This window comes from Cantharellus anzutake (genome assembly GCF_015039405.1).
Source record: "Cantharellus anzutake strain C23 chromosome Unknown EI90scaffold_5, whole genome shotgun sequence".
NCBI classification, from domain to species: Eukaryota; Fungi; Basidiomycota; class Agaricomycetes; order Cantharellales; family Hydnaceae; genus Cantharellus; species Cantharellus anzutake.
This window is the reverse complement of record NW_024066955.1, coordinates 1,975,710-1,985,849: the sequence shown is the minus strand read 5'-3', so window position 1 is coordinate 1,985,849 and position 10,140 is coordinate 1,975,710. Positions and strand designations below refer to the sequence as shown.

The following is a 10,140-nucleotide window of genomic DNA, read 5'->3' as shown; positions in this document are numbered from 1 at the left end:
GTTCAATATAAAGAGTTGGGACCACCGATGCTAGTGACCTGGCAAGCTGGGCAACATTGCATCCCTCACCGTTCAAGAACTGGGGTCCTGACTGCCATACAAATGTGTGACCAATCCACGAGACCATAAGGAATCAAACCAAACACTGGGCTAACAACCTACGTCTGGATGTCATACTCGATGCCTGCTTCATTCAACTTCCGTTGTTTTCGATTCTTCCTCGATCGAGAGCGGGCTAGCATCCGTTCCTTCTCCTTTTTCGTCCGTTCCTGTAACCGTTATACGTTAGCATAATGGTATTGAGAACCAAAGGTTCATGCCTACCCGGTTTTGCACCCCGAAGGTAGTACGACGGCGAAGTGGCATCACCGGATTCTTCATATTCGCACCGATCCATAAATTTGGATGAATCTTATCCGGAGGAACGAATTTACAAACAAGGATGTGACCCATCAACAAGTAGTTGTCCATCGTTTCGGCCACGATCTTTGCGACAGGCGATGACGAAAACTCGATGAATGCAAAATGCTTGGATCTGCCGGTCTACGATAATAGCCAGATTTCAGCGGAGGCCCTGATGGGGGCGTTTAAGCAGTAACCTTTTTGTTACGAGACAAGCGGATTCGTGTGACCTTGCCATACTGTGAAAAGTGGCCTCTTAACTGCTCCTCATAAAAGCCATGAGGTATTCGCCCAAGAAAAATCACACCGCATTCCGGCGTCTTCAATTGAGGTGAGACAGGTCAATGAGTCGCACAAGTCATGAATCTGGCTTACCGCTTGCTTTTTGGCCCGTTCGAGTTTTCTTCTGACCACCTGATCGTCCTTGGACACCGTGGGAAGCCTTTCAGCGTTCATTTCACCATTAGAAGCTATCTCCTCATCACTATCGGAGTCCGAGTCAGAAGAGAAACCACGGATGTATGTTTCTTCATTGTCTGGCGAAGGATTTTTGCCTGTGGCTTGGGACAACACAGCTCGTCTGCGTGAAAACGATTTGAAAATCTTCGTAGTGGGTGCCTTCGGCATGTCTAACTTGGCAGAGCCTGCAAGAGTTGTTCCAAAGATAAAAAAAGTGTCGGCAGGCCAAAATCTGGGAACAAACAACTCAAAACAAGCATTTGCACCGTTTTCCATATTACTGTCAGTCCACGTGACTCGGCTCGGCCCACTATTATTGTGGGGGTGGGCAAGCGAAGCTTGCCCACGGGACTGCTTATGTAAGCTAGACTGGCCGCAGAGCAGCCTGTGGAAGTATAGTTTTATAACTCATCACAAACGTCTCATACAACAAAAAGTTCAATTGAAAGTTGCTTGGAATTGTAAAGGCTGATAATTGGACTGAGGAATTGTAAAAAAATTGAGTTCTCATGGCTCTACAACCGTTCTCGACAACCGGCGCGTTTTACGAAAATCCAACAGTCCGAATTATAGAAATAGCTACTCTACACGTCCAGGAGAATTTCTACGCGCTTAGCTGCTGTGTGATGAGCCTGAAGTTGTTGGGTGATCATTTGTTTATTTGTGTGTACATCGTCGCACTCAATAGCGCATTCTGGAGATGCCTGGGGCACACTCAGCTCAACTAATGCTCTCCTGACTTTGGAACAACTGAGACGACTTCCTAGCATACTCCTTATACCATTTTACATCATCAGCGATCAATATTACGGAAAATTCGATGCATACAAAACAATCAAAATCAACTGCCCAAAAAATGCATTTGACCATGCCCGTACTATGCGCTGGATCCGTGGTTATGGAACCATGCTTCCGGAGCAATCTCAGACCAGCAGGGATGGTGCCTTATATCAAATTTCCCACAATCTACATCTGCCCTCAACCTTCCTATTCTGTTCTATCCAACGTGTCCGAGATACCAGAGACCCCAGCCAATCCAAACAGAAAGATCGGAGCACTGAAGCGAAAAGTCATTGAACTAGAAACAAGAGCCAGCCGAACTAAGGCCAAGTTGCCAGACAAGCACAATCCATGCAAAATCTAAAGCGCCGTTGTACTCGATCCGAAAATGCGAAAGCTAAGACAGCTGAAAAGCTCAAAGAGTCCACAGATCTACTTCTTGAAAGGTCTAATCAGCTGAAAGAAGCAAATGCCACTATGAAGTTACCAGAAGCTCGGAACATCGCGCTGGAGAAAAGACTCGCCAGATTTCAAACTGGATGGAGAAAAGCAAGTGCCAATGTCACTAGACCAGCCTAGTCAGCCACCTAATGACGGCCATATAGAGGGGGGGCCGTTTGGCCTTCAAATGGGCCTAAAAGGGGGTATTTACTAGTGGATGTCCTGGACATCCTGGTGAAGACTGATCATTCACCAGGACGTCCCAGGACGTCCTAGGATGTCCTAGGATGTCTGGGATGATTCTATAATTCAATCAAATTCAATCAAATGCTTCTGTGATTCAATCAAATTTGTATTATTCAGGGTAGACATTCAAAACATAATGCCGCAATTGAATCTGATTCCCATGACAATCCTCAGGCTGCTCAACTGTCTGTGCACAATGCTGGCCACTGTCTGAAGGGGTGTCAACACTGTTTCCCACGTCCCCAACACACTTTACGCAGATGGATAGCCCCTTTGAACAGCTTCCAGAATATATATTTTGAGACTGAATTGACCAATAAATCATCGAGAAAAACGCAAAATACTTTTTTGGACACGAGTTCTTTTGGGTTAGTGTGGCTGTCCACCTCATGTCTGTGCACAGTGCTGGTCATTGTCCGGAGGGGTGTCCAGACTGTTTCCCACGGTGTCAACACACTTTGCGTAGTTGGATAGCCCTTCAAATAGCTTCCAGAATACATAATTTGAGACTAAATTGACAAGCAAGTTATGAGAAAAATGCAAAATACTTTTTTGGACACGAGTCTTTGGGATATCAGTGACCCGGAATTTCGATGACTTCGATGACTGTCAGTGAAATTTAGTGGCCCAAGCACTATCCCAAAGACTCGCATCCAAAAAAGTATTTTGCATTTTTCTCAATAACTTGCTTGTCAATTTAGTCTCAAATTATATATTCTGGAAGCTATTTGAAGGGCTATCCAACTACGCAAAGTGTGTTGACACGTGGGAAACAGTCTGGACACCCCTCCGGACAATGACCAGCACTGTGCACAGACATGAGGTGGACAGCCACACTAACCCAAAAGAACTCGTGTCCAAAAAAGTATTTTGCGTTTTTCTCGATGATTTATTGGTCAATTCAGTCTCAAAATATATATTCTGGAAGCTGTTCAAAGGGGCTATCCATCTGCGTAAAGTGTGTTGGGGACGTGGGAAACAGTGTTGACACCCCTTCAGACAGTGGCCAGCATTGTGCACAGACATTGAGTTGGACAGCCACACTAACCCAAAGACTCGCGTCCAAAAAAGTATTTTGTGTTTTTCTCGATAATTTATTGGTCAATTCAGTCTCAAAATATATATTCTGGAAGCTATTCAAAGGGGCTATCTATCTGTGTAAAGTGTGTTGGGGCCGTGGGAAACAGTGCTGACACTCCTTCAGACAGTGACCAGTACTGTGCACAGACATTAAATAAGTTGGACAGCCACCATCAAAAGACTCGTGTCCAAAAAAGTATTTTGCGTTTTTCTCAATAATTTATTGGTCAATTCAGTCTCAAAATATATATTCTGGAAGCTATTCAAAGGGGCTATTCAACTATGTAAAGTGTGTTCAGACCGTGGGAAACAGTGTGGACATCCCTCTAGACAGTGGTCAGCATGCGCACAGACCATGGGATGGACGAGTATGGCATTCCGGGACAATTTGCATCAAACTGAATTAGGACATCTGAGGACGTTTGCAACAAATGAATGAAACTGAATGGCCAGGATGTCCTAGGATGTTTATAGTGAAAAAGGCCTTTTAGGCCCCATGCAAACGTCCTGAGGTCCCCCCTATAAAGGCCCACATAGTGGTTGTCCAAGGTGCACTAGACTTCGACGACGACTGGAATTGAGCACTAGAGCATCCAAAATGCGCTATGAGGCTGCTTTAAAAGCGGCTCGGAAGTTTTCTTTGAAAACTAAGGGAGTTTTTTCGAACACCATCCGTGAACTAAGCCGCAAGCTTGTTTCAAGTGGTATAACCGGCATCAAAGGTGGCGGATGTTCTTTCTGCCTGTGCACAAGCATTTAAGGTGGACATTGGCAAGGGCCAAGTCGCAGGATGGTATCGCATGCCGTCACCGAGGCAGGAATAGCAGCCGAGATCCAGATGGCAACCGAGCTTCAGAACATAGATAGTAAGTCTATGATGCCTTACTCCTAAATAACTTCACACTAATCAAAACTTCAGCACACACAGTGAGCTGCGATGGAACAACACATCACCATATCACCTATGAGGCAGTCCATAGTCTTGCGCTGTTTCCTACATACTCAGACAATGGACCCAAGAAAGCGATGCAGGTCCGGACATGGGGTGTCCGTGCTATGCATCGCATTCCAGTGTTGATCAGTTGCAGAACATTAAAGGGTCGATGAGCGAGTTCTTCGAAACTGCATACAAAAGTCCAGAGCTTACCGACTTCAACCCGGGTTTAGGCATTGGGAATGCAATTCGGAAACTAACTGGGATGAATTCTGATCATGCCGAAGATCAGAAGAAGCTATTTCGGCTAATATCAGACTGGAGGCACGAAGAATGGATGCTTCACCTTGGTGTACAGCATTGTGAGACAATGTCTGATGAAGCTCGCCAGGAATTTAATCATAACACCATGAAAAGTCTCATCGCTAAATCCGAGAGTGCCGAAGCTTGGTTGGATCTCACCAACAATGAGCAGACAGCACAATTTCGAACTCGTACCCTTCAAAGACTCTGTGAGCTTGGCGAAACCATTGTCAGGGTTCAGCACCCTGCCCTAGGGTGCCCCAGACTCCCCAACCAATCCCTTCCTTCCATTCCTTCATTGTTGCCTTGTTGTTGCCTTTCTGTGTTGTGTACACACGCGCGCACGGGATAGCGTGGGAACTTTCTGAGCGAGCAGCTCGCCCAGAATGTTCCCACGGGTCACAGCCACAGTTCTGGGCGAGCAACTCGCCCAGAACGTTCCCACACTTACTGGGCACTGCCACCTGGATGTTCCCTCCGGGTCACACTACACAACTCTAGGAGCTGTATAGTTGTGGGCATGTGACCCATTCCTTTATATAGCAACCATGCGGGGAGATGAGACCTTTACCCTTCTCATGCCCCGCATAGGCAAGTGTATATATTACCCTTCTTCTCATCTCATGCCCCGCATAGTGTGAGGACAGGCCAGATAGGGGTTGAGGTCAGGGAGCCTCCGAGTCCGAGGCCGGGCCCTGACAACCATCTATCAACAACTTCCCCATGACTTAAAATGTCAAGTTGACACTATTGTATGGTGTGGATGCGCTATGCACAAGGACCTTAATACCGTCAAAGCCGGGGCCAAAGCTATGTCTGAGGCATGGAACCACCTGAAAACTGTGGAGACACCAGGGCCAATACCCCTCCATAGTCTAGCCAAGGCTGCACTTGCTAAGTCAAGCCCGACAAACTCCGAAAAGCCTGATGAGCCTACACTAGATGCCGGAGCAGTCAAGCTTACATCGCTCTGTGGCTCATTATTCAACAACAAAGATGATAAAAAAGGATGTCAGGACGCACACTATCATTGGTTCCATGAGAAGCATGGGAGAACTCGTCGCTTTGGCGATACGAGTAATACCCGCTTTGCTTCACATCTATATGCAGCAATTGAGCTATTCGTTTTCCGCGACGAATATCTTGAGTTCCTGGAAAGCTGGCATGATAGGAAGAATCAGCCGGGGTTTACTCATATGGAGGAAAATTGTTATAAAGGCCTTCAGGACACACCAACGGTGACTGAGCTTGCTGTCCTGGCTCTCTTTGGCCTGGCGGTCTCTATACCTTACTTGGAGAAAATGCGAGCAGGAGACTTTCTATCTCAAAATATGCTAGATATGGGTCCATTCCATGATCAGGTCAAGCAGCATATCGCGGACCTTGCACTAGATTCCAACTTACTTCTGGATACAGAAAAGCACGGCACTTTGGGCCACTTGACAGGAGGAACATGGCACGAGCCAAAAGTGTTTGAAGCTCTCAAGCGGGAGCAGGCAAGAGGAGCACTCCCATTTCTCCATGAAATGCTCATAGAATTCTGTCGAGGTGCTGCGCAGAAGTGGGAAAGTTTTGTTTTTGAATTCTCTAGTGACGGAGTCATTGCCTCTCTAACTCCAGCAGAGAAGGCATCGGCATTCATGCCAACAACAAATGATGTGAATGAAGGGATGCTAGGGACATGGAGGGTTTGGGCAAGGCGGTTTCCATCGCTAAGCCAGCATCGATTTAATTCATTGGTGATGTATAGCCGTAACAACACTGAGGGCTTCATAAGGGAAAATTTCAGTGAAGCCCATCATGCATTCCTCAGGAAGGAAGCTCGGCATCGAGACACACAGAATCTTGAGAGGAAACTATGGACAAAGTTGAACAAGGCTGAGGAAGCAAAAGCCGCTGCCAGCCATGAAGCCCAAAAGGCACAAGATGAGAAGAAGAGAGTGGAGGAGGAGAAACTAGGGAGTACTTTACTCCAGTTGGATGCTACAGTGATTGCTGCAATGACGGGGGACAAGCTAATTGAACAGATCAACAAGCACCGTTGGCTGGCCCCTAAAGACACCTTTATTCCTAATCGAACAGCAGTCAATAAGCTACGAGTTGGGCCCCGGAAGGCACTACTCCAAAATATTATAAAACACTATAATGCACAATCTGCAGAGTCGCCAGGATCTGCGATCTGAGGTACCATAACTGGTCTGTTTACATACTCATTTTATAATGCATCGATTTTTCCGATCGAGTGCTCAGTACATACTTTACATTGTATATTCACACTCTCTAGATTTTTGTTGGGACATGGAATACAGTTTCATGAGTTATCGATGGAACATTTGCGAGGCCATGTTTTGGCCGAATCTGATTACATAAGCGGTACACGGACACAACCTGAGTTGCCCAGTCCCAATTATTGTGCTCGCCCGCCGCTGATACCATAAGTAGCTTCTGCAGGGGGCACCTACTCGCTCACCTTCGCACTCACGCTCGGTGTTAACTGGTCAGCAAAGCAGGGTTTGTAACTTATGACTTCGAGAAACCTGGAGCCTTCAGGATCTTGGGTGATGCACATGAGAGGGCTGGATGATGCGCTTGCACTCTAGTTAGGTTATTTAAGACCAAGTTGGGAGATGAAGTTGCTGGTGGGTGTTCCGACCGGGATAGTGGACACGGCCCAAAATGGGCTGGCAGGAGATGCGATTGCAGAAAAAACAACACAAAAAACTAGAATTCAACTATTCACGAAATGTTCACGGATAATCAAGCATGATGGGAGGAGCTGGGGAAGGCAAAGTATTTAAGAGATAAGAAAAGCTCACGAAGATTGTCAAGAAGGAAAGTGAGAATGCGATAACTACGCAAAACCAGATGGTGACCTGATCGCACGGACACCAACATACGTGACACCACGCTTTATCCCGGACCGAACATACATGCCCCGTTGACTCCGGAAAGAACGATGTCCTATTGCATATCCTACGCTTTTGCCTCCCCAGGAAGGGTCGGGCACAAAGAAGGAAGGGACTGGACGAGGCGCTGGGATAACCAGCCTTCCACGAGCACGCCTCCGCATTCTCCTCGGTCTTGAAGGAGCCCGGGGGTTAGCTAGTGGCTTCCTTGAAACAGGGACCATAGGACACCCAGGAACCTTAGACAAAGTGGGCGCGGATGGACTACATTCTAACACAGCGACTTGAGGTGGACTGATAGAAGCATCAAAAAAAAATTCCGCGAAGATCTATGCAAACTTTTGAAATCTATTAATGAACACTGTTGGACTGGGTCGAACCTGAGATTGAGGGTTCAGATCAATTTGAAGCAACTTTACGCCATCCAATGCAGCTTTTCCCGCCCTGGAACGCCTCAGTGCTGCCTGTTCTTTACTGTCTTCTGCAGGCCGTCCAACGACACTGCAGATAGGTAAGCCCTCCTTCATACGAATGCCGAAGAGAACTAACTGCTCATGTAGAATGTTGCGAGATAGGGATATACTTGAGAGACCAGAGCCTGAGAGAAGCCTGTAAAGGATTTCGTTCTGAAACATGTCGAAACATTCGACCGGCACGTGACTCGGTTCGGCTCCGTAACGGAGTTGGCCGAATTTATTTGCCTATTTGTCCACATATGGCCAACAACAATCAAATCAACCTCTCTGAGCAGTTGCAGCTCTTGCATGAGCTTAACTATTCAGACCTCCACATGCCCTACGGCACTCACAGCAACAAAGCGACCCGCGAATATGGTACCAATCGCGAAGTTCGCTTTCTCGATGCCATCGCCGCGGCACTAACCACCGGAAATCCTGGAGATGTTTTCGCAGCTGCATTCGATAAGCGAGGGCACGTGGAGGTCGTTCTAGCAAAGAATGGGCCTCTGACCCCCGAGGACATAGCCGCCGCAAATGAGCTCGTGTCTCTCATCGGGGATCCCACTGTTGTGAGTGCGATGGAACTCTTTCCCTTTCTAATCCAACGTTGCGAGGCAAATATCAATAAGCGGATTCAAAACTTACACACCTCGATCCAAGGCAGAGAGCTCCACAGCGATTTCACGTCAGCACTACAGGCATACCTACCAAAGACTGACATTCGGGTTGAGTTTCCTGGCCGGGGTGGGGGAGTGTTTCTTGGGAGGTATGGAGATGGAGCCCCTTCGTTCACCACGGTGTGGCGAGATCTCGTTGAAGCGATTACCGACATGACCTCACACGGGTTAGACGCAGAGACCTCTCAGAAGTACGCAATACTTTATCTCCGCGCAGATGCTCTTGGCCGCTCTCGTTTCCTGAATACCCTCATTGCCAATTGTGGTCCCTTGGAGATGGATCGCAAGGGGAGGCTAGAGAAACTGGAGAGGCGTTTAGGCAAGGTTTGCCAATACGTCAGCGGCATATCAGAACTCATCCAAGGAGCCAAGAAAATGTTGCCGATCCGTCACCGCTGGGTTACAGACACTTTTACTGGTAGCGGAGAGGGGGTGTTCCACCTGTGCGATAGCCCTCACGATGCCGTGGCACGTGGACTTGGCACAGCTTTATCGGAGGATATTGTGAACAAACTCCACCAGGATTTTCCCTTCATTCTCAGTAACTGGCGAAGGCGACAAACTGTGCATGCATGTGTTCATGCCGAACTTCGCATTCTTCACTTTGGCTTACCACCACCCCGCAGCTTTCCTGTCCAGCACCCAATCGGGGTCAGCAAGCGAAGCTGCATTTGCTGTGCTCTGTGGATTGAAGTCCATAATTCCATTTTTAAAACTCGGTGGTTGACAAGCGGATCTCATGGGAAACCATATGCGAACTGGGCACTCCCAGGCACTGCATGCGGGTATGCTGTAGGGGATGATGGAAGGAGTTCAGTCGATGATGCAGTGCTGACGGCTGTTTCCATACAATTGACAGATGCACTGGCTTGGCTTTTATCGGGTCCAAGGAGGATCTCTGATGAACATGGTTCAAGTGATGAGAGTTCTGATGGTGACCAACAATCAGAATGGCTATTGCATGTGCTGGACTCTGCTTCTCGGTTTGATTGGTAGGAAGGTTAAGCTCTGGGTTGAAAAAATGGGTTCCTTTCTTTTGATGTTGCCAAGAAACTGCTTGCACCGGCCATCCCATACTGTAGATTATCTTTGTACTAGCACTGCCTTTAGAGGGAGATTATTCATATACCTTCAGGCATCCGACACTTGGACAGAGAATAGTGCAGTGGTCTTGCTAGCCGGATCTGGAGGTAGTCTCATGAATGTGAATAAATAACTCGGCCAGCACCAAAACCCCAAGAGGGGAAAGCTTAGCACGAGTTGGGGAACAGGAAGAAATGTAAAAGAAAGAAAAGGGGAGATGAATAAGAATAACCCGCTGCAGTGGACCTTCGGTCAACATGGTTGCAAGAAACTCCATTCTTATAACAAGTCTAGTTCTTCACAGTGATGGCAATGGGGGTCTCCCATGCCTGGATCACCCAATGATCAATTGTGTTCCCTTTTCATCGAGT

The 10,140-nt window shown here is 47.4% G+C and overlaps 2 protein-coding genes across 2 annotated transcripts; both read right to left on the bottom strand.

Moving 5' to 3' along the window:
- Positions 1-7,239: 7,239 nt before the first annotated feature.
- Positions 7,240-8,239, bottom strand: EI90DRAFT_3036771 (uncharacterized protein). The gene is made up of 3 exons (XM_039058730.1): positions 8,101-8,239; positions 7,932-8,052; positions 7,240-7,880 (listed from the first exon to the last, which is right to left on the bottom strand). Exons 1-3 carry the CDS (start codon positions 8,184-8,186, stop codon positions 7,497-7,499), a joined length of 591 nt encoding a protein of 196 aa, XP_038922126.1. The 5' UTR covers positions 8,187-8,239; the 3' UTR covers positions 7,240-7,496.
- On the bottom strand, positions 8,233-8,762 carry EI90DRAFT_3036770 (uncharacterized protein). Its single transcript, XM_039058729.1, has 2 exons — positions 8,639-8,762; positions 8,233-8,578 (listed from the first exon to the last, which is right to left on the bottom strand). The coding sequence occupies exon 2, from the start codon at positions 8,560-8,562 to the stop codon at positions 8,356-8,358; it is 207 nt and encodes a 68-aa protein (XP_038922125.1). The 5' UTR covers positions 8,563-8,578; positions 8,639-8,762; the 3' UTR covers positions 8,233-8,355.
- Positions 8,763-10,140: the final 1,378 nt, after the last annotated feature.